The 25,437-nt window shown below is 46.9% G+C and overlaps 1 protein-coding gene across 1 annotated transcript; it reads left to right on the forward strand.

The window, feature by feature from the left end:
- Nucleotides 1-1,771: 1,771 nt before the first annotated feature.
- On the forward strand, nt 1,772-25,437 carry LOC107187250 (agrin). Its single transcript, XM_015575287.1, has 9 exons — nt 1,772-1,826; nt 22,095-22,211; nt 22,488-22,797; nt 23,198-23,341; nt 23,574-23,744; nt 23,834-23,998; nt 24,219-24,341; nt 24,714-24,890; nt 25,144-25,437. Exons 1-9 carry the CDS (start codon nt 1,772-1,774, stop codon nt 25,373-25,375), a joined length of 1,494 nt encoding a protein of 497 aa, XP_015430773.1. The 3' UTR covers nt 25,376-25,437.

A 25,437-nucleotide genomic window follows, 5' to 3' on the forward strand; every position in this document is an offset into this window, starting at 1 on the left:
TGCCATACGAGATTCATGCTGATACATACGTACATTTTCTGGCCCCGGCATTATACGCCGACAGTTGATGTTGATGAACGATCCCCTCCGGCCTTCGGCGATCACGGTTCAGCTCCGATACGTAGAGGTTCGGATGCAGCTGCACCTGCGACCACAACCGAGCGAGAGGCCCCCCGGTTGTACATTCGACCTCTCTTCCCTCGGGCTACTGCCACACTTTCGTGTGTAACAACCGGTGTACAGCTGTTTTTTTAGTCCTCGTTCATACATTAGACGGCCGAAACTGGAGCATCACAGGCGATTCCGTCGAATCTAGGAAAGTATACATACGTTGCGTCGATTAATCAACCGTCGATCGTCCTCTTTTGACAACATTTCGCAAATCCAAAGTCACGGTCCCCGACGTGTGCGTTTCCACGAATGGAATCATCGAACGGTGTTCGAATAGAAATTATATCCTTTCCATGAGAAAGTTCTACCCGACAATTTCTGTTTCCTGTACCGATTAATTATGCACGCTCGCGTGCTACCCGCGAAATTGCCGTGTAATTAGTGTCCGATTACGGGACGCGATAGAGAACGTGTACCCTTAATATGTTCCTTTCCGATACGCGAATAATGCGCGACTCCGTTCGCCACGTGAAATTAGAGGTTTGAATGTAAGTAGGAAAGGAGACTAATGTCGCTGTCGGTAACAAGAAAATTCCCCACGATCGTTCGATTAGAAAGTGTACCCGCTAAAATGTAAATAGACGAGCAAGTCGCGTCCGGGCTAGGCGTCTTCATCAAGCCGGCCGAGAACATTCTACTATCGAGAATTATTTATACATATATCGTTTAATCGTTCAACTTTCTCAATCAGGTTTTCTATGGACCATCCCGCCGTTTCCTTTGGGTCTCCGCCTGCTTATCACCGTTCGGTTGTTTTGCTGAAAAGGAAAACAGTTTCACCAGATATACTTTCCAAGTGATTTATTAGAGTGTCTCGGATATCCTCGATTTCGCGGACAAGGCGTTGATGGATCCATTGGTACCGGTGATCGTCGAGGATAAAGACAGAGAGGTCGATCCGTCAAAATCGGGAAAGACGAGAGCCGAAAGCTAGGAGATCGTTTCCAAGAGATGAAGAATAAGAAGAATAATAATAAGACATCTTCTGTTCTGGTGGAGGAAGAGCTGGCCTAGAAACGATGGTTCTCCGATCTCTGATCAGTTCGTGGGTTTTCAGGCTTCTTCCCCTCGTTCCGCTTCTCAAGTCCAAGCTGGCCCTTACCGCCGTCCCCTTCCCTCGTTTGACTGGCCGTCGTCGACGATGATGGTAATGGTAAATGGCCCATGGAGAGGCTCTCCAGTCCGCGCCTCCACTGGAAACGGGAGCACGCCACGTGAAAGTAGGAAGGGGAGGCTATAGCCGGACCGACGTCGCTTCGTGCGCCTCAGTCGTTCGTGGACCTCGAAGGACGATAGAGGTCGAAGAGGGCACACTTCCTCCTCTCTCCTTCCTCACGGCGCTACCACCGAGTCGTATCCTTCTCTGATCATCTTCGTTTTTCCGCGTGCTACATCGGCCTTATCCGCTGTAACAACCACCATCGGTGGCGAGAGCCTGCCACACACACACACGCAATAAGATAATCGTACGGAGACGTCCGTCCGCTGCGCCTCCGAGGAAAGTTCACTTGTATAACTTTTGTGGTCGTCATCGACTGGTTCCTCGATCGTGGGTAACCCAACGGAACGGATCCGACAATACCCGCCGACAGTACCAAGGATGCACCGTCACGTCTCCCTCGTCGTCGGGATCGTCCTGCTGTGTTGCCTTCAAGGTCGGTATCATTTTTAAAGCTCCGCGTTACGATCGACCGTTCACTCGAAACGTGTTCCGCTCCGGTGAAAGTCGCAACAGGTCGTAACCTCCTTTTCGTTTCGCGCCTCGCGAAACCCTTGTCTCACCGCACGCGAACGCGCTCGACACCCTCTACCGTCACGACGTTATTATTGTGCGCATTTTTCCCTTCGCGACCAGTCTGCACCGTTGCTCCTTTTGCGCACGGTACACATTCCATGTCCGAGGGAATGATCGATAATTCGTTCCCGTCTGCTGCAACTAATTTCAACGGTTTCACGGTTGGCTAATTGAGAAACAAATGAACTGACCGCGCGATGCACCGGTGTAGACGAGGGACCATTCATTATTCCACTCCTCGTCCGACGGTTCAACGATGACTCGATATTTCCCTTAAGTAGTCGTGAATAAATAACAATTAAATAACCACCGAATCACGTTTAGAAGATCGTGACCTCATTCGCACCCGTTGAATTTGTTTCTGCATGGTAATTGGGTATACAGACGGTATTGACGAGACAGACCCGAATTGCAATTGAACGCGTTATTCGCCCAGGAATTGATTCCTCCGAAGTAGGTCAGCTAACGAACTGCAAAGTTCAAAGGGCCATCGAGATCGCGAGCACGGAATGCAAATGGAAATAGTCCGAGTTCAGTCGGGGAATTAATCGAATATTTACGAGTAATGTATTTCTTTGCACTGAATATAACTGAAATCAGGTGTGGTATCTTGCCTTTTATTTTTCAATTCGCTTCGATAAATGCAATTAACGGCAATGCTATTATTAATATTCGCCTATCTATCGCATAAACTGTGCTCCATCACGACCGAACGAGTCGAGAGTCGCAACGATATCGCGTGTCCACGTGTTGAACCAACAGTCGCGAGATTCATTTCAGTATCGTAAAATGGCGTCCGGTATATTTTTCGTTTGTCGTTTACTGTATCGAGAGAATTTCGCAATACAGTATACGAAAAATTGATCCGACGATTCTTTCCAATCGAGCATCGTAAATCTCACCTGGGAAGCAATAAAAACATATATATATATATATTCCTTCCGGAGTGCCGGCCGATGTGTTTCTCTATCGACATCCAGGCCCTCTCCCAGTTTCTCTTTTTCTCGGCAAATGGCTTTGGTTAGAGCACCCATTGAATTCTCCGCAGGGAGCCCGGTATCTCTCCGTGGCCAAGTGCGATGCTCTTTCAACCGTAGGGAGAGGAAGAATAAAAAAAGAAAAGAAAAAAAATACAAGAGAGAGAGAGAGAGAGAAAAGGACCAATGGTTTTTCGTTTTAATCTCCCGCGCGGTCGCAACGGCTCGTGCACGAGCCAGCACACGGGGGCGAGTTCCTTCCTCTTCCTCTCTCTGGCCTCTGCGTATACAGTTCTATAGTCCTCGCTCTGAGAGCGGTACAGTGGCGTCAGTACGGTTCTACTTTTAGCTCGCGACGTGCAACGAGACGCGAGATATACGTGTATATACACCATCGAAAGAACGAAATCGAAAACGGCCGATTGAATCTTTCGTCGATGCTTCGAAAGCAGGGTTAAACCAGTATGATTTTCATACCGGTATTATGCCATCAAAGCTATACCGAAACCGATATATTACTGAAAATCGAAATAAAAACCGGTCTTCTGTCGATTTCTATAAGGGTAGGGCTTATATAGGGTTATATAGGGCGAAGGTACAACTGAAAATATTGGTATAATACCAATATTTTACGTTTTGGTAGAAGACCTTCTTCCAAAGGTTCCGCAAGGGTACAACGCATTATGGACCGTGTGTCTTCAGGGTATCTCATACTTCTGACTATCTTGACGACCAATCAGTATCCTGAAGTTTTAATTAAAACTCACCGAAAAGGTTGCCCCTCCCTCGTGTTCTCACGAAGCTCACCTGAACATGTTATGTACATTCTCACGAGCAGAGGATATCGTAGTCGTTCGAATTCTTTAATCTCTGATCTCCGACTGTTTTCCAGCTCTGGTGGGGTCGCGATGTTCCATGCTACCGTTAGGGCGCACGAACTTTATTAAAGGTACACGTAATATCGCAGGGTTACGCTATTGCGAGCGGATAAAGGGCCCCGTAACAGGCCCCCGTTCGAGTGTTCGGGGCACGTATAACTCGCGAGTCGACAAGTTACCCCAGGCTGACGGTCGCCTAATTAAGTATGCTAATCGCTTCGAAAAGTCACTAGTATCGGTGGGGCTCTGTGAATTCTGGAATCGAGGGCGAAAAAAACATCGGCATTTTATCGGACTCGATTCACGGCCCCGAAGATAAGAACTCACGAGGTTACGGAATCGTTCGCCGATAGTGGGATATATTCTCGACACCGAGCATACCTACTCTTCTAATCGTGCGGTAATCACGAATGTACTAGCCCCCGGGTGAAACTGGTTGCGTCGATTTCATCGAGTCGATAACACTTTCAACGCGATAATATAATGATTTTATAGGACCGCGCAATAAAATCGACCGTGGCTAAGAATTTCGATTAATTCGAGGCGTCATTAGTTCGCGCTGCCGCGTGTCTGCAGGCTATTTAGAAAGTTTAATGTCATCGTTCCAGGGGACACTAATTACGTAGTATGTATCGGGGATATCTATCGATTTTGTTTCGTCTATCCTCGAAAGATACTACTCAAGTTCATATTTAGCTGTCTTCGATGTACAGTAAATCCTTTATGAGTGTTCGAAGGCTCCTCGAGACTGGGCATTAAATATTTCATAAACTAATGGCCTTATGCGACAGAAACAAGTATCATTGGCTTCGGAATTCCAAGCTCTTTCACTGTGCTAAACCTCGATTAAAAAGTCAGCATTCCACTTGGTGACCTCTGCTTGTCACTGCTGAAGAGCCTTCGAGCACTCATCGAGGATTGACTGTATGTCTTTTAAGGCCTTGTACTTCAGACATCTTGCTTCACATCAATGTTTGCGTCAGGCCTTTGTACAGAGATGAATATGCCATTAAATATACATTATCGTCGGCGCGTACACATCTCGATGAATGCGTCCTCGGTGATTTCAATGACCGAATATCGCGTCGAACAATATACCCGTCGCGAAGGAAGGAAGTCTGCCAACAAATTCTTGTTGGATTCAATATATCGGCGGGCTCGAGAGAGGCGTCCTTTGATGTCGCAATAACCGGTGTTTCCCTATTGAAAATCGTGCGGCACATTTTATCGAGATTCCGTTGCGTATTGAGAACGTCCTGGAAGCGTCGCAGACTCTCTCGAGAGACGGTTCAATAAAAGATGATCTTTCTAAAAGCGTTACGGTTTCGGTTCATTGACTTTGGACGTCGTTCGAATCCCGGTGACCTGGTTCCGTATTTATTCGTTCCCGCGGGAACGACGAATGAAATCGACGCTGACGCCATAACCCATTAGAAGTTCCCTTCGGGAGAACAGGAGAGAATAAAACGGGAAGAAGGGGTTGTTCAGTGAGTTGTTCTTTACCGGGACGTCGTAATCCTGTCGACTATGGAACGGTTTTTCACGCTCGAAAGGGCTTTGCGTGTAACCGAGCGGAAAAAGGACGCGCGCGCCCTCCCAATTCGCCTCGTTGCGGAATCTAATGTTTATTAAAACGCGGATTAACGACTGCCTGATGATCAGGAACACATATAAATATATAGATATAAAAGTAAACACTGCATATTAAATTCTTAATTAAATAATATTAAGTAAATAAGGGCGGTGATACTTTTTTTGCACTCGGGCGACCAATAACCTAGGAACGGCTCTGGGCCCATTAGATCGTACGGACCAGACCGCCGATAATTAATTCGTCGCACGGGCCGTCTAGGGGCCTCGATAATTGCGATCGATTACGGTGCGACACGACGGCTCCCCCGTCGATCGTGATTTTCAGAAAAGTCGAAAACGCTACACGCGTGCCAATTAACGCCGTAGCCGCTTGTAATTACATGTATAACGGGCGATCGCTCGTTTAGACATCCTGTTCGCTCGAGTTCAAAGAAAATTCATTCACCTTCTGCCGCGTTCGCGTAATCGTTTCGACAGGAAGAAATCGGAACGATGCGTGTTTCGAGAAAATCGTATAGTCATCGAGGCTGATTACACGTTTGGACTTTAGTTTGATATTCAAACTGCGGTAGGAAACTCTGCTCCGTTTCCTCGAACACGTCGTATCGAACGGTCACTGGACATACCACTAGCGTTGTGCGATACAAGAAACAAATACAAATATCGATATTTAATTTTATGGTTAATACATTCCAGTATCGATACTTACCTGGTAATCGAAATTTCGATGCAATCGGTGCATTTGCCGTAACGTGACAGATCGTAAAGAAAATTAACCAATGGCGAACTTCCTATAAAGTTTGCAGTTAGCCGATTTCTTTTCCATATCTACTGTTACCTGAGAATCTACCTCAGTATCTGCTTAAATAAATGATTCATTTTCATTTTTCGATTTTATTACTTCTAATTTAATTGCAAGTGTATCGATACCGATAATATCGATACAATACAAATGTATCGTCATCACTGCTTACCACATTTCCAACCGATCCGAAAGTCGAAGTTTTTACGTTACCGCGTCCTTCGCCTTGAACCGTAATTCCTTTCTTTGGGCGGAATCGGGCAGCCCAGACGTTGGTTACCGTTATTCGAAAATGCTTAGAAAATATTTGTACGGCCTGGTTCTGTGACACCGAAACCAGGGGGCACGGTTACTTTTCTCGTCGCCTGGATAGATGCGTTGCTCGTTCGTTTTCGTTTCTTCGTTCATTCTCGAGCCCCTTGATCGATTCAATGTTTTCGAACGTTTACGTCAGTCGTGTTCCTTTTGGTATTTTCGGGTGTTGATTAAGCTTGTTTGGCATTCGGTCCGCGTTTTACACCTCCAGTCGTATCACTTCCGCAAATATGGAATCGGTCCGCGGCGCACAGTGGTACAGAACGCCTATATAGGAGTTCAGAAGCTTAATTTAGATATAAAAATTGGGAATTTTCAATGTTCATATTTCTTAAAAAATATATAAAATTAATAAGACAAGATTAGTCAAAAAGACCGCCTATTGTACACTGACGAGCACATTCGGCTTCCTCTAGGGCAGGGGAAAAAGTAACGTAGGGTTAAGGGCCTACTGCTTGATAAATTTATTTGACATACTAAAATAAATGTTAAACCGAATGTTCATTTGGCATAAATTGCAGTAACTCTGAGACCAAGTGATAAGAGGTCTTTCCCTTCCATCAATTTTTTCCCTAACGGAAGTCAAGTTGAATGGGAATCGTTACTGCGCACGCGTGTTAAAACACTTTCACGCGACGGTCCCAGCAGATAGCCGCGGCCTTTCGCTGGAAATTAGATTAGGCCCACGCTCGCGCGCGGAGCGCCCTCTTTGCCCCTCCCTCTTTCTCTGTTTCAGGAGTGTAATTTTTCAACGCGTGCACGTACGCGATGTTTCTGTTCGCACAATGAGGCCTCGTGCCGCGTTTAATGGAACGTATCGGGGAATCTAGTACAGCCGGCGGAGACTGCCGAGTATATTCCAATCGGATTTATGGCAACCGGACGAGTCAGGCCGCCGCTCGCTCCTACGGATTCGATTTTTATGACGGGGAGAGACCACGCTCATTTTTTAGCACTGTCATCGTGTGCGTCCGTAGCTGCGCGTTTCATTAGAAGCTTCATTTTTTTTCTCCTACTTTAAAGGTACCGTTTCATGTGACAGTAAAAGTCACGGCTTTTCTTCTGTGCAACTAGGCTTTTTATTTTCTTTAAAATCGTGTGCCTCAAAGAGTTAAACGCTCATTAATTATAACTGAATATCCGACAGTTCAAATGTCGACACGCGTATCTTCTGCCCCTAGAAATAACATCTCGAAAAAAAAAAGCACAGCAGACTTTCCATGCAAACCGATGCGACCTCTGATTCACATTTCTGTCCCCTGTCTGGATGTATCGTGTCGTATCGCAGGTTGTAAAAAAGTTAGTGCGAAGAAGTATGCTGTGTGCGTGGTTATCACGAAACTAGACAGAAAAAAAAAGAGAAACCTAGTCGCGGCGAGCGGACATGAATTAGCATTACCGCGAAACGTCACCGCCGCGACACGTAGTTCCGCGGTCGAAACGGTACTCGCTGGGAAGCGCGGATTTCAGTTATAAATTCGCCGGGGATTGTGGCGAAACGATCCCCCTCCCCGTTCATATTTCATAATTCATGATCCGTTTCTCCCGCTGGTCGTTATTAACGAGTCTGCCCTTTCAGCCGGCTGTCCAGTAACTCCGCTAACCGCGCGTGACCAATGTTTAATACGTGCACGATCTCTTTGAGCGTAGCGACGAGCAAACACCACCCTGTCTATAGAAGCAAGACGTCGTCGACGAAGAAGCAGAAAGGATCTCGAGAGTGGCCGTAATTCCGGTTGATTAATTTATTCGGCGATTTCGTTAGCGCCCTACTTTTTCCCCTAACCAGTGGTCGTTGCGCCGAGAAAAGTATCGTCTGAACGTTAACTCGACGAACACATCCTGGACAAAGATACCGCTTCTGCGTGTTGGCCAAATCGATTACAATTGCAACAACGCGTATACGATTGGCCGCGTGTATATTATTAGTAGCCGCATTTTACGCGAAGCTATTAATACGATAACCTGTTTGACTCGTTTCTCGGTCTCCTCTAACCCGATCGACTATTATTTTAATCGAACGTGGCGTCGAGCGTGGATATTATTGATAAGATCACCGAGGGACGCTGTGATACTAGCCTGTGGTACCAGGCTACTTTATTATACATCGTGAACGACGGCTGTCGATTAATGACCGTGTGTATTCGTCCGTGTGTGTTTGTGTATGGTGTGTTTCGCGGTTAAACGCGATCGTTTCGCATTGACAAATGCCCCCGTGCCACCGGCAGTCGGTTCCGACTGCGCTGGACGTGAATTGATCGGGGAAAATGGCGAACGGTACCGGTATATGGATTCATCGTGTTGGACCATCGGCTGTCCGTTGTCTCGCGTTATTGGATCGTTAATCACCCACGTTCCAGCCTGATGAATCGTTCGCCGAACGTACGATCTCGATATCGAAAAATGAGTACAGTGGTTCCTCGATAAATGTGACACGTGCAATGGCGTTATTTCCACCATTGGGGGGTACTGGGGTACTATCTAACTTATTAATAGACTGCGGATTTTATGCATTTATAGCACACACCATACTCTAGAATTCACTATAGGAAGTGTTTGATAAATATAAATACATAAATACTTTGTACACGTCTGTCAAATAAGCAATTTTCGTGTGATCGTTTGCTCTAAATAACTGCGAAGGTAGGATAAAGTAGGTTATGATTCTTGTTGCATATAAAAATCGGATTCTTTCACAACATATTGTGATAGACGGGAAGGTGGGATATTTTGGGACTTTTTACAACGCTTAATAAATATTCACATAATTGTGTCTATTTTTTCTATTTAAAGTGACGAAAAAAATATAAATAACGATAGTTTCTAATAGACTGACTCTTCTAGTATTACGTTTATGTAGAGATTTGACTGATTTCAACAACAAAATTGATCAAATGTCCGAGAATTTCTTACGATCGGTCCACTGTGCGACGGGGCCCTCGATGAGCGTCGATCGATCACGAGAGCGCCGAGTTGCCGTAGTAAATCGGTACACACCAGGCTCTCGAGGAGCTCTGGACCGCAACCTGATCCTTGGTTCCGCGGAACTGCGCCCCGTTCGTTCGACAAACCAGTCGGGGCTGTCCTTTCGGGAACGACACCGTTAGCGTTCCTCGATCCGATCGAGCCGATGCTTGACTTACTTCGCTGACCTGAAGACCCAGTGAACGTGTTCCCGTGAATTTCCGCGCCGATGGTGTTGTTCTCTTGGTCGTGTTTCGTTTTCGGATCATTACCGCTCGTTCAGTATTCATTAATCATTCTAATCTCTCCTTGATAGGCGTCGTTAGTACCGACATCCGTTATGGTTTTCTACGATAAAATCGGGTCTGTTCGACGATCTTCCATGTATGTTCTTTTTTTTTTTTTTTTTTGTTTCCAAGGTACAATTGAAATTTCTCGCGGCGATTCATAGCGATTCTTTGGGAATTCAACGAACGATCCGAGGTGCGTAGGAGTTATATCAGGATCTAAAGCGACGAAGCCACGTTGTTATCGGTAATGACATGCGCATAAAAGATTTCGTGTATCCTCGCGGGAAAGTAACTACTCGGGCGAACGAGCGTGGTATTTACGCCCGTACGGTAACGATATGCGTGTCACGTTGTTCCGATGTCGGATGACTTCGAACGAATCACGGCGTGAAAACCGCGAAGGTTCTTCCCTCCTGGCTATCGAACTTTTTTATTGGTATCTTTCTTCTGTGAACAGATCGTCGCGGCCTCTTTTTTTTCCTTGGCTGCCGATCGATGGCAGGGAAATTGGCAGCTCTCGAAGCGACCTAATGACAAGGCTCGTGATTCAAATTGGGCGAAGGGGGGCAGAGGATGATATTAATGGACGGGAAACAGGAGGAAGTTATATAATTAACGAAAGACACGATCATTCGCAAAAGATGGTACAGAAATAAGAATTCCCGGCTGTAGAGTCCTTACCGATCAAGCAGACGTGTACAGCATTCCCATAAATCGTTTCATTTAATAATCAGTCGCCCCGCGAAAGAGCATCGACGCCCGTTTCAATTTATCGGTGTTCCTTAAAGACCATCCGCAGATGATCGTTGGACGTGTATTCCGGTTCGAAGGTACACGCGAATCCAGCATGAAAAAGGGGGACGAGGAGTCGTTAACGTTGCCGGTGGACATGTTTATTTTCAATATTATCGGAACCCATCTATCCCAGATGTCGGTTTCACGTTCCACTTTTCCGGCTTCCACGTATCCGATGATTTCTCCGGATTATTAGCAACGAAAAAAAAAAAACAAAAAAAGAAAAAAAAGAAGGACTGCACCGGCGCGTTGCGTCCTAGCGCGCTTTGCCCTCCTCTTCCTCCGCGTCAGGCCGCGAGAAATCACGAGAACGAGAAAGCTACGATCGCTAGAGGATAGAGGAATAGAAAACGATCTCGGACGGCCCCCTCCACCCCCGATATACCACAGGATCTCTCGATCACGTTTACCGGATTACCGGGTGTTCTCGGCATGGAACGATCGACAGCAGTCGCGCGTTCTCCAACGATCGAGGACCGTGAAACCCTGGCCTAGACTTAAGTAGGTATAGAGGTAAGGTCGAGGTCGCTTTCGTACATCCTACCTTCCTCGGTGAACCACAGACCCGTTGCTGTAAATTAATAGCTGCATCCGAGAGCTTTCGCTTCGCGCCCCGTTGTATGTACCGATCAATGAACGTCTCGAGGATCCCCGAAGGAGGATCATCGGTTAATTTCACTCGGATCTTCGTGAACAGGTCGTCTAGAATTATTGTTCCGTTCGTAAAAGAGAAAACGGCCAGTTTCCTTGAGATGCTGAACCCCGTATCACGCGATTAATCATTTCAGAGGGAAATAAATGGAGGGAAGTAGGATCGAGGACACTTTCGAAGCGCATCCGACACGGTGCAGCAGTCATTAACGCGTTAACCGAAGAATGATCCGACCTCCCGAGGCTATCGATGTCGAACCACTAATTAAGGGTCGAGGTCAGGCTCGTGGAGTGCTCACGGCGTAGCGAAGCCTGGCAGGTCCGATATGCTTGTAGGTAGTTGTTTACACGCTACCGATCGAATGATCAACGGATCACGAGATACCGTGCGGCTGATGGTGGGTAATTAGAAAATCGATGTTCAATCGATTAAATATATTCCCGTTCGGTTGATTTTTTTTTTCTCTATGTACTCATTGCTCAACGATCATTATCGCTCGCGATCGATTCACTTGTCGATTTAATTATTTGCGCGAGTTTTATGCTCGTGCTGGCAATTATAACAGGTTTTCATTTAACACTTTACTGATCGGTAGCCTATTAATAGACGTGTAAATTTACCCTTAGATCAGGGGTAACACTAGAACTACCTAACCCCGTGAAAATGACGGATTTCAGATTTTTTATTTTACAATTACCGAAATCCTAGGTACTTCCATCGGAATTTATGTTAACCTCTAACTTCTTATACACTTCATATTATAGTATACTAACTTATACTGCATTGTATATTACACAATTTAACTTGGCATACATTCAATGCTGGTAGTTCCAGTGTAAAAGAAGAAATTATTACGTTATTCGATGAGAAATCTTGCTATTTGTTCATGAATATAATTTTCCATTGCGATCGAATTGTTGAATAATAGTTCCTTAGATTTACTAAACCTATTAAATATCAGCCGGTAGTTAGGGTAATGTGTCAAGAAGCCTGACTTACAAAAGTCGCTTTAATAGTATCGACCAAGCTGTCACCGGTTGATAACAATATTATTAAATCCACTCGGATGTCGAAACGATTCGAACAAAAGCCGATTCCCTGGCAAAAAGTTCAACAATCGACTGACGCTCGGAGGGACCGTCGACCTTCGTCGATAATTACCCTTTCTCTGGGACGCAATGATGCGTTTCTTCTTAATCACTCGATATACCGTCCCTCTTACCTCCTTTTACTCTAATTACCTTTAATATGCAATTTCCTTAAAAGCAGCACGCCTGTACGGTTAACTGTACGCTTCTCACACGGCCCCGTACATACCCCCCACCCCTTCTTTCTCTCTCTTTCGGCCGCTATTCAATGAAAACTCTGACAAGCATAGCGCGCGCACGAAGGAAATCTCGAATTACAGAAACGAAGGTTTATGCCCGAGGTGCACCGAGATGAAACATCCTTATAAGATTCCACTGCTTTTACTGCCGCCACGATGAACGAACGGGCAAGCAGCCACGGTTCGTGGTGCTGCACGCGACTCTATAAATATACACGTAATTCATCCGACTGAAGACGCAACGACACAGTACTCGATCGATCGGTTGGAATCGTTCGAATTGCACCTGGATATCTGCTCGTCGTAAAAATACAATTACCATTCTGTGGAGTACTCTTGCGCAGAACCGAGGGGTTCGACGAATTCCCCCGGTCGAAATTCTCGAACCGTGTCGCGGTAACGTTACGCGTTGAACGCGTCGTCCCTACTCCCGTTATCCAAATCCACGCGAAAAACGTGGCGTCTCTCTTTCTCTCTATCAGCAAGTTGCTCGCCGCGAAATTCCATTGGTCACACACCGTATACAATGTGTCCCAAAATGGTTTCGACTCTCGGAAATGAGGGGTTCCTGGGATGATTTGAAACAACTTTTTCCTTAGCAAAAATGTTATTCGAGGCTTTGATAGCGAGATATTAAGGAAAAACCCCGACCAATCGGAGCTCGAGTCTGTCGATCGAGTTCGTTGTCTGCGCGCTGTGATTAGTAGTCAACGTTACCGCGGAAGATCGATCGGCAGACTGGCGTTCTGATTGGCCGTGGTTTTTCATTAATATCTCGCTAAGGAAGCCTCGGATAACATTTTTGCTAAGGAAAAAGTTGTTTCAAATCATCCCAAGAACCCCTTTCCGGGAGTCGAAGCTGTTTCGGGGCACCCTGTATACCAACGTGGTAATCGGAGACTTACACTTATGCAAAGAGGGCTTCATTTACGCTAGCGGTCCGGTCACGGTGCGGCCAACACGAACCACGGCCGAATATCATTCATTCACGCTTCGGAGCGTCAGAATACCGTGGCTGCGCGTGTGCGAGGATCACGGCGTGACTGGGGGATGTTAACGCGAATTCTCATTCGTTCCGAACGAGCACCGAACGCGTGTCGGACGAAGGTGTTGGAATGCGGGAAGAATAATCTGATCCGCGTGGAAAATTCACGATAATTGAGGAGATACATATACGTGGCGCTCTGTGGGGTGCCTGGAGAACGCTAGAGTTGTCGCAAACGGCAGGGATGAAGTGGTGTAAACATTATACATTCCAGGCTACTTCGATTACTCTATAGTTAGCATAAACCTTGTTCATCGAACTTTAATATTCCCTGAATAGTATTCTCTTTCCGAGTTTCAGCAATACCGTAACGCATCGTTACGCTTCCTGCATATTTCATAAATTACCCAATACTTATGACCGGAATTGTACGGTTTAACACTAGAACTACCAAAGCAGTCAAAACGACTGGTTAATGCCCTCCTATAATAGTTATTAAAATGTTACAACAATGCATTTTCTCGAAACTTTCAGAACGTTTACTGCAGTATGAAAATGAAGAAATTAATTGATATATAAATTTGAATATTTCCACAATGTTGCCATCTATCGAATAGATATAAATATACGCTCATCGCCGGTAGTTCTAGTGTTAATGAACCTCGGTATCGCCGTTTTTCCAACGGGACGACAGGCCTCGAGTAAATAGCGGGGCACACAGCGCTCAGGGATGGTCTCGGAAGCGTATCGTCGCGCTTCAACGGGAGAAGCATGTATAACCATCTTGATTTGTGGGCAAACGGAAAGACAAACCGTCTCGATCAGGCACGCGAGACACGGAAGAAAGGAATCCGTACACACACGCGACGATGGAAATTTCGCCCGATTCTCCGACTACCTAGCAGCAGCAGTGAATCGAGGCACGCATCTTCGCGATTCTCTGTCGACAGTCAGCGTCCGAGAAAACTGCGCGTACACCTTGGAATTTTCACGCCGTCACTCGAGCGGAGATCCAAGTGTTCGAGGGACAAAGGAGAAAAAAAAAAATTGACGAGGAGAGAATCGGAGAAGAAGGAAAAGAACAGGAGAACCGGACGACGCGTGCGCACCACTTGGTTGCACGAAGCGACCGATCAGAAGGTTTCTTCGATATAACGGATCGAAGGAGGAGCGGTCGCGACTGCACACGCGTGCGTGTGCAACGCTCGTGGGAGATCGAGGAGCGATCTGGGAGGTAGTTTTTTCGCCCCAGTACTCCACTTACCGCACGCCACTTAAACCGAATGCGACGATTTATGGAACGCGACTCGTTTGTCGTGCTGTTTTGCGATCTCAATGCGACACACATACCGTCGCGTGTTTTTCTACCGATCAGCCAGAGAGGGCCACGCGCCTCCTGCGATCCTCTTCATCACTTCGTTCTCGAACGCTAACGTTAGTTTCATAACGTTCAACGAAATCGTTTTTCTGCTACATTGTTTTTTCTCTTGGTCTTTCAATGAATTCCAGAGAGGCATTAAATCGTCGTACGAAGCTTCCGTGGTCCAGACTAGAGATGGTTTGCAAAATCAACGGTGACTTATTACAGTGATCGCAGAATCACGGTCGTGATTTAACTTCCGTATGATCCTGATTTTTAATTTCATTTTAAATGAACGTCACGTTCTGCACCAATCAAAAACTGTCACGATTAACTGTGAAAAATCACTGTGATCGGGAACGAACGTGATCGAATCACTCGTAATTCCCAAATAGCAGTTCACGTCATCTTTAGTCCGGACTCCGTACCGTTCATTGTTGTCCAACTTTACGCCGAAACACGAGTTTCTCGGGATGGAGATGTCGACACACTGGACGCGCTCGAGCATAAGATCCAGATAACTGTTAAAGACACGTGGATAGTGTTGGTAAACGGCGTGTATTTTCGAGTTAGTTGTCACGAAATCGATCTCGATCAGTTTTTGCACCCCCGCGTTCAGCCGTAACAGTGTCTACGATTCTCATTTGGTTTTTTTTTTGACAGTGGCCGGACCGACAGGACGATGGCATGTATACAGTTATAGTAGATCGGAACGAACCGGTACTCCCGTGATTAGCATTTATGAGCATTGTTTCGGTTGAAATCCAGCCGAGCGAATTGTAGCGTGGTGATCGTTTTGTCTCGGTAAGACTGGCGTCGCCGTGATACAGCAGGGACTTCTACCGAAACATAAAATACCGGTATTACACCGGTATGTTCGGTTCTACCTTCGCTCTATATAATCCTATATAAGCTCTACCCTTATAGACATAAAAAAAATACTGGTATTTATTTCGGTTTTCGGTAATATATCGGTTTCGGTGTAGCTTTGATGGCATAATATCGGTGTCAAAATCATACCGATTTAAGTCCCTGTGATAGAGTAAAGTAGTCGAAGGTTTCATCTTGCCAAAATTTATTATATCTGTCTTTTTTCACACATTGGATTTTGAAAATTAATTGCGTCTGCACTGCAGTCTTTATGGACCCATCGGTAACATTTGATACACATACCACATTGGTACAAACAAAGGATTCTACATCACAATTTTCTTCGTCATCACTTTCATCGTCCAAAACAATGTCTTCTTTCCACTCATCAGGTGAACTATCACTTGTCACGCGTTTCCTTGTAGTGCATTTTTCGAAATTATTTGCGACGTTCAAGACTTCTCCGTAACGGAGATAGGGACACGGGGGAACCTGTTCCGATTAGCGACGGCCAGCGGAGTGATAATTAGTCGTTTTGCAGCCAAGAATATTCTGTTTTGATATCGGTGGGTATCCGCAATCGGAGACAGAATGTAACCGTGGCTGAATGTTACGTTTTATCGCGCGGCAGACCGAACGAAACGAAGCTGGTCCTTCGAGCTTGTCCGCCAATTATCGGGGAATACCGAAACCGCTCTCGTTTATCGGTTCTCCTCGATCGTACCGAGAAACCGGGGGACGGGGCGGTTCGTAATGATAAATCGTACAAGGAGTCCAGCTGTTACGATTGTTTAACACAAGTGGTCGAAAATTTTGACATTTATAATTTTTATCTAAATTGTAGTAGATAAATCAACAAATTTTTATCAATCTAGGGATCATTTTCTACGACGTCATCATTTCCTAATAGTCTTCTCAACAGCATCGTGAAAGTCTGAATTTTTGTGGAACTTTTTTCTCTTTTTTTTTTTTTACCGAGGTTGTATCAGTAATGCACGGAACAAAACTTCCATAGTTAATACAAAATAAGTTGATGTGAATATTTTGGCAGATAGAAGAAATGTCTGTTTGATCGTTCTAGTCGTTAAATTTTGATTCAAGACCATTGCGCCGCGGTGTCGTCACCGTTTCCCGCGGATTCCCTGTAAATCCTTTTCTTTACGACGTTATCGAGACAATAGGGAAGGAAACGAGATCGTTTCACCGCGATACGGAAGTTCGCGACGGTAAATGTCCCCGTTGAGGTCGGTGCCTTTTATATACGTGGTCCCGGTGGAATGTAAAATTTATTTCGTACCGGCTCGGAGTCTTGCAACTAGTTTACGGCGTTGTAAAACGCGTAAAGTCGGCTGATCGTTCAAGGTCGCTACCACCGCGTGATATCGTTCGACCGGTGTGTCTACCGATTTCCTTATCTCGGTCGAAACGCTTGCGATTCCCCAGATGAGACAATTATCTTGAAAACTAGTCGATTGGGATGTTAATTACCGCCAGATTAGATGTATAGAACTTGCGTGCTCCGTAATAGATATGAAGGCTCGTTAATGCAACGCATCGCGGACGTGTTACGGGACAATGCTATGAGGAAGACGAGATCGTTTCGCGGTGATAAAAGGGGCCGCCGGCTACGTCGAGAAGATCGACTGCGGCCAACTTTATACATACATACGTAGACCGAGAAGCTGCACGAAGCCCCCAGCCTCTGTTCTGGGCCAGGCGAACCACCATCGGACCCCTAACTCGGAGGATGGGGGGACGATTTCGACGTTATCGATTTCGAATGATTTACACTGCCCCGTTGGTTTCGACCTGGCTCGAGATACTGTTCAGCGCACGCGATCATACTTGCAGACAGATCGCTGGGCTAGATCGTTGGCTGGAATTAATGGATTACTCGCGTACTACGACTGGTCACGGTTTTCCTCGACCTTTTCTGTCTTTTGTTCCGTATACCGTAGACTTATAATAGGGGATTTGCGTATTTTGGACCAATTTTTATTTTTCTCTCTTACAGAAGCATAGAACATCGTAGGATGCAAAGAGAAACGGAAAAACGACAAGGATTATACGTAGATTGTATGGTGTATTGGTCGTATTGAAAAACACGTCGTTACGGAAGTGCCTTGCGTGGAAATATATTCAGTGGCAATATAGTTAGAGTCCACTGTAGTTCTCTATCTCGGCCGATCTTCTAGCAATGAACGATCTTAGATCCAGTCCCATGCGCGAAACGAGGTTATTTTTACGTGGAACAGAGTTTAGGTTCGGAATTACACGCCACTGAAAAATATTTCGATTCCGATTACAGCGTTCGATCGGCGAATTGTCGTCCAAGGACGGAAAGCACGACACGCGACTCCGTCGAAGGACCAACAGCCGTTCAAGGAAGAAACGCTACGACGTCCTCGTGTGTGCACCGAGCTTGTTAGATAACCGATCGCAGGAGCACCGGTATAATTTGTCAACCGCTCCAGAGACGCGACCGGCTGGAATTCATAAGAACCTCGAGCGGTATACACCTAGGTTTTCTTCGTACCTAGCAAGCACACCTTGCATATATGCGTCGTCCAGAGAATTGCATGCATCTGAATGCGCCGTGAACGTAATAATCCCAGGTCTGCACTCGTCGTTAATTAAATCGGCCACGTAGTCGACACTTCCGTGCGGAATATTCGCTGTTGAATTCCCGATCGTATCCCGTTTTTCAGCTGGATTCCCGTCTACCCTTTAATTGGCATCAACCACGAAAGGTCCCGCGATGGTCCATCCCTTGCCGCGTACAAATCCCCTCGGAGTTCATTTTAATCATCCGTTCACCACGAATCGAACGGGGTCTGTCGCACAGTTGAGGTGCGTCGCGAAACCGCAACACATCGATCCAGTGCATCTTGGAACGGTCCCCGTGTCCCCGGGAAGAAAACCAGAACGAAAGACCGTGTGGCCCCGGCCACACATTGTTCATTTTATTTATGAGCCACGGTTTGTTCGTATCAAATCGTTCCGGTTCGTTAAACAGATCCCTATTTCGCTGTTATCGATCTCCAGTGATGCGAGTGCCGCCGCTCCGTGTCCCTCTATCCGCGTCGGGGCTCTCGTTTCGTGGAGAAAAATCCAAGAAGCAGCAGCATCCACCCGGTCGCCGGCGTGCATCCTTGCCGTGGTTCACCGACCCGCATATTTCTCTCCCCCTTTCTCTCTCTCTCTCTCTCTCCCTGTCACACACTAACCCTCTCCACTCTCTGCCATGCTCTGTTCTCCCTTTCTCCGTCTCCTGTCCTCTATCCGTTCCGTCCAAGTGGCGTGCATCCATTGTGCATCGCGCTCGCGCAAGTATGGATGCTTGCACGCGCTCGTTTGGTCGCGCGACCCCGCGCGCAACCATTTCTACGGGGACATATAATTCGATCTGCATTGTTCGCCAATCGGCCCCCGGCCAGACGTCGTCCCTTATTGGCATAATTGATTCACTTAATCGCGCCCGTGGGAGTGACGGACACCTCCTTCCGCGGCCCATCAACGCGTTAATCACGTGTCCGTTTGGCGAACTGACGTCCGCCCCTGGTCGAGACGAACCACGATCTCTCTTTATCCCATTCGATATTCCACCACGTTCATTCTCTCTTTTGCTTCTACAGGGAGAATTATGAGCTTCGTCTGTCAGTTTGAACTCGTTGTATACGAGGGCTGAAAGCCGTAATCGTTCCACCTCTCGTGATCTCTAGGTTTTCTTTCGCTTCTTTTGTACCTCCTTTCCGACCGGACGATTAAAACTCGATTTGTTCGTCAACGACGACGATTCTGCGCGGAATGATTCGTGGTTTGTAATGTCCACGATGGTCGTCGACGACACTATTCCATTCGTAGATTCTTGACGCGATAGAAGATCTCTCTCTCTCTCTTTCGTCTGCTGATTTCTCGGCGGAAATTCAATTTAGATATCGTCTGGCACACGCAACGGTTATAACGCGACCCGAGGCGTGCCGGCCGATCGCGACCGATCGATGTAATCGTAATCGGTGTAATTACAGACGCCCAGCGAACTCTTGGAACGCTTATCTCTGCCCGTATTCGATTATTGGCTGTCTGGGCACCCCGCGAAGAAGCAGGAAGGCGAGACCGACCGAGACTCTCCGATTATTACACGGAAAAACACTGGGTAATAGCAACGATGTTCGCGGCGTTCTTTGATAGGTGCGTGCCCCAGCTAGGAACAACGAGTCGCGTCTCTCCCCCCGCCCCTATATTATACAATGCGTATCGTTCTATCTCCGTTCACATTGTAAATTCGTAGCGCAGGGATTCACGGATTCGAGCAAGCCTACGAATTATCGACCACGGGGCACGGCCGATTTCGATCGTAACCGAGATTCCCAGGAAATTGTATCCCCGAGGACTCTATGTACCCCCATCGTTACTCGAGAAGACCGCGAAGAGTAGATCGAAAGAGGGGGAGGAGCATTTCTGTATGGAGGGGGGAAGAAAAGAAATCCGTTTACGAGCTGAACGATCACCGGTTCTTTTCCGTTGCACGCCTGATGCGTGACTCCGATCGTAGATAGATCATCGAGTGTTTCGAGAAGAGGGAGAAGAGCTAAAAGCTAAATCGTCCATTTAAATCGTGTATTGTTCCCCACGACGCTCCGGACGGGGCGAGTTTATTCCGGATAGCATCTTCCGCGTGCCCCGTCCACGGATCGTGTTATCATGAGACGGCGATGGTGGTTCACGGGACGAAGCGAACCACGGTTAAATTGTATACAGGGTGTAGGAAAAATGTTGGAGGACCCGCAAATGCAAGACTCGTTGGGTGATTTGAAACAAGTTTTTCCTTAGCGAAAATGTTGTCCGAGGCTTTCTTAACGAGATATTAATGAAAAATCCCGACCAAGTTCCTGCGGTAACGTTGGCTATACATTTAATAACATATTTATACAGTACATTTTTATATAAAATTATTAACAGCTTAGTAGATTGTCCTGTCCTCCTAAACCAAATAAATTTTCACGTACCCCCTCGTGCAGCTAGGCATTCCAATCTATTCTACCCTACTTCAGGTACAACCACAGAGATACAATAGCCAGAATATGCAATATAGCCAACAAATTTAATAACCAAATTGAATTTTTCTCAGAATCAATACATAAAGTCAAAACTTCCATCTACCAGATACTGCGAGAGTAACGTGTATGCAAACATAACTTTAAGCCGTCTTCAAGGTGTCATTAAACGTCGTGTATTATCTGCGTTATGTTGCGCGTGCAATAACTGTTGCTGTGTCCTCCACCAATCAGAAAGAATCACGAAAAATCACCGTGATTGGAAACGAACATGATCGAATCGCGTGAGGATGTTCCGTGCATCTCGCGATTAGTCGCGTGATCACAGGTAGGCCTTAGATTCGAGTTATTTTCTCGGTGTGACGCCGCAGCTCGTGCGCGCGCGCGCGCGCCGTATCGCGACCGCGCCTCGTGCCTCGTTCGGTTATCTTTAACTGTACCCCTCGATTTTATAATTTGTTACATATTATGCGCGCTAGTGCCGGCGTAGCAAACGACCGCAGTAAATCCTGGTGTGCTGTTGACCCTAGGATCGCTGGACCGAGACCAGGCTGGCGGACCCGCGGCCGTAGATATCCGCGCGAGGAGGGTCAACAGGAAGCAATTAAAGTTTCGACAGAATCTCCTTGGCTTAACGTTACACACAACATACATACACACCGTTCCTTGGCGAAAAGATCGCACGGTAACGATTTCAAAGGAACGGAATTTCGTGCCTTTATCCCCTTACCCCTCTTCGTTTCATTATTCTTTTACACGAACTCTCGAGATATCGAAAGAAGTTATCCCGTGTACGTGTAACATCGCCGAGGTCTCTCGAACGTATCCCTTTTTACATCTTCTGGTGTCGGTTATGTTCGCACGTGGATTCACCCTATCATTAAAAGTATACGATTACGCTCAACTCGAGGGGTACACTTTTAATACGGAAGACTACGCGTGTCTTGATGGCCCGCAATAAACTAAAGTAACAGTAAACGGTTATTCCGTTTTACGGTTTACAGTGTTCTCCTTCTCTCGTTGCCAGGCAGAAGGCTCTATCGGCAGTTTCGTTCCGCGAGATTGAACCATGAAGCGTTATTATGTCAATCATTAATGTATCGTTCCGATCACGATGGAATGCACTACTTGACCGTTTGGTCGTTGTTGATCAATTGGGATCCATAAACCTTCTCCTCTATCATTTCTCCGTTAGCATTTTTTCTTTTTTCACGTGTTTCAATCGACGTCCTAAATTGCACATACATACATTTTATTTCGCAGATTTCGTAACCGGCGCCTGTCCCCGAATATGTCCGCCGGGCGGCGAGCCAGCGTGCGGTAGCGACGGTGTGATCTATGCGTCGCAGTGCGAAATGCGGAAGAAGATGTGTGGAAAAGGTGAGCTGCTTTTAACCATACCTAATAGTTATGATTAGAGTGTATAAGCTCTGTTCCCGGCGATTATACAGCTGCTTTACAACGTCCGTGGAACCAGCGGCGTATCGAGATTCATTTCGTTCCCCAGTGTTTCGTGCGGTTGAACGATCTCGAAACCCCTGCGTTCCCTACCGTTGACCATTAATGATAATTTATTAACACCGAGCGGGGCCGGTTTCGGTATCGAAACCCACATCGAACGGACGGGTAATTATCGATACTTTACAAATTGCATAGGCGTGACCGTGGCAACGGAGAAGACCGCTTGCCTGAGGTCATCCGGTAGCAAGTGTGAGCATCGTTGCCCGGGCGATCAGGATGCAGTGTGCGGCACGGACGGTCGTACGTATCTGAACAAGTGCATGCTCAGGGTCGAGATCTGCCGAGTAGGAATCGAGCTGTCGCATCTTGGCCCTTGCAACAATATCTCCGCGCATCGAGAGAACTGTCCTGTGTCCTGTGAATTCGCACCACTCGACGGGCCGATCTGCGGAAGCGACGGGAACGTATACAAGTCAACGTGTCAAATGAAACTTCTCACTTGCGGGTACGTATAGCTGCTTCGAAGATATAGCGTTGGCCATAAACCTGACCGACCCTAAAGTTCATGATGTTTGGTAGCCTAATCCTGTCACTCGATACTTTTGAGTTGTAAAAACTGTGCCCGTCGTTCAGGGGTTTACGACATCAATTTGGGATCGGTTTTTCCGTTTTAGTGTAATTAAAACTCGCGATCTAATTGGTCGGGTTTTTTCGTTAATATCTCGGTAACGAAGCGTCAGATTACATTGTTGCTAAGGAAAAACTTGTTCCAATTCACCCCCTGAGTGCCCCATTTCCGGGTCGGACAACATTTTTGTTACACCCTGTATATGTATGTAACCTTGTGGCGCGTTCGATACAACTTTGAATTTGCGCTGATAATTTTCCACGGTGTAATTCCACAGACAAGGCGTCGTGCGTACCAACAAGAAACACTGCCAGACCACGAGACACTGCCGTGAATCCTGCTGGCGTGGCGCCAAGCCAGCCTGCGGCAGCGACGGCATCCTTTACTCGAACACCTGCAAAATGCGAGCAAAGAACTGCGGGTAAGCGGGCGGTAAAAAATCATCGATCAGGATCCATACACCCATCTTCTAGTTCACCACCACACGCGCGGATAAAGTCGATCGGCACGATATTGTGTCCTCGTAAAATTAACTGTTTATTAGATTGCCTATTCATGTAACTGCACCAACTTGTTGTGAGCCGTCGACTTTATCTTGTGGTCTTTGCCGCGGGAATAATCGATGGGACACTGATCGTGATCGATCGTTTCAGCAAACACGTGTTCGAGGTGCCTATGTCGTTCTGCGTGTCGCGGGAGCGCACGTCCGGCGGACAGTCGAACGCGTGCCCGTTGGAGTGCAAAAACGAGCCTGAGGCGCCAACATGCGGATCGGACGGGAGCGTGTACAGGAACGAGTGCGAGATGCAGATGCTTAATTGCGGGTCAGTTACGCCGCGGTATATCGCGACTCAGGGGACAGCCTGTGATTACGTGCACGTTAATTCGTTTGTGATTGTCGGTAATTTTGCAGGCAAGCAAGACGGAAAGTGACCGTGGTCGACTTCGAGAAGTGCCAGCCACGTTTGAATAAGTGCACGAAGCAACAACAAAAATGCGGCAACGACGTGGACCCAGTATGCGGCAGCGATGCGAACACTTACTCGAATCAGTGTCATCTGAACGTTGCTGTGTGCCTGTAAGTTGACGTTCTTGTACCACGTCTGCACGTCTACGGCCTTTACGGCAGGGGGGGGGGGGTTCGTTCCAGACAGGATATTCGTAGACTAGCAGAGCGTAATTGCTGGTACGGGGGATGCAATTACCCGCTAAACGTTCCGCATCACGAATATTAGAGGCGCCATCATTAACGATTCATCAATCACGCGTTAACCCTTGTCGTCACGGTTGCGTTTCAGAAAGGGCATTCAATTGGCTCACGTTGGCGAGTGCACGACCTTGAAGGAAACCGAACAGTGCCCCGAAGATTGCAGCGAGGTACCCGAGGAACCAGTTTGTGGAAGCGACGGGAACGTTTACCGGTGATTAAGAGCGTTATTTGGATTCCAGGACGTCCGGCGCCGAGAGAGTTTTAAGGGCGCGTGAATCACGAGCTGTCCCTCGTTACGATGGGCCAACCTTCCATTTCCCCTCCCTCTATCTCTTTCTCTCTTTGTCTCTCCCTTCTCTTAACTCCGTGGAAAAAAATCTTATCCGACTCTTTTACTGGAGCAGCCTTCGTGTTCGCTAAGCTGCTTCTCCAGTTTGATTGCCAAACATCTCCAACGACAATCACTGGAATTAACTCTCCAGGGTACCCTAGAACTCAGCCGGCACTCGACGTTCTGTATACATATATATAACACCGACGAATCCGTACCCCGACCATCACACGTGCACTTGTTTGTACTCAGATCCTTCTGCCATCTGCGGCGCGAGACATGCGGTCAGAGGGTGGTTCAAGTTCCAGCACAACATTGTCCTACCACCGCGCTTTGCAACCAGATCTGCAGCGGAGAACGCCAGTTTGTTTGCGGTTCCGACAACAAGCTCTATCGCAACGAGTGCGAGATGAAGAGGGACAATTGCGGGTAAGCACGGCAATTGTGTTTGAAATTACATCTCCTCTCGACGTTTACGCGCTTTCGTGCGTAACAGCCAACTATTCACGATTACTGCCCGTAGGGAGAACGGATCGGTCGATGATTCAAATGGTTCTTTTGGTACAGCGGGTAATCAAGAGTTCGCATCCTGACTCGATTACTCGATTGGCTGGTTGTTATCCTTCCTAGAGATAATTCCAGATACGAATGAGTAATAATCTTTGTCGGTTTTGCCTCCCAGGAAACACGTATACGTGGTGCCCATGAAGAGATGCGTTCAGGGCTTCCTGTTCCGTGGTTGCCAAAAGATCTGCCCGCCCTACTACGACCCAGTTTGCGGCACAGACGGCATGACTTATAGCAACGAATGTTTCCTGGAGATCGAGAACTGCCGTAGTCGAAGTTTAGTTACGAAGAAATATCACGGCGTGTGCGGCCAACCAACGGAGGAGCCTAAGAACTACTTGTACTAAATCGATCGATTTCTGTCTGTTCGAAAGTCTCTGTTGAAAAGTACTCTCTCGAAAGTTGACGA

The sequence above is a fragment of the Dufourea novaeangliae genome, unplaced genomic scaffold (genome assembly GCF_001272555.1).
Source record: "Dufourea novaeangliae isolate 0120121106 unplaced genomic scaffold, ASM127255v1 scaffold99, whole genome shotgun sequence".
Classification (NCBI taxonomy): Eukaryota; Metazoa; Arthropoda; class Insecta; order Hymenoptera; family Halictidae; genus Dufourea; species Dufourea novaeangliae.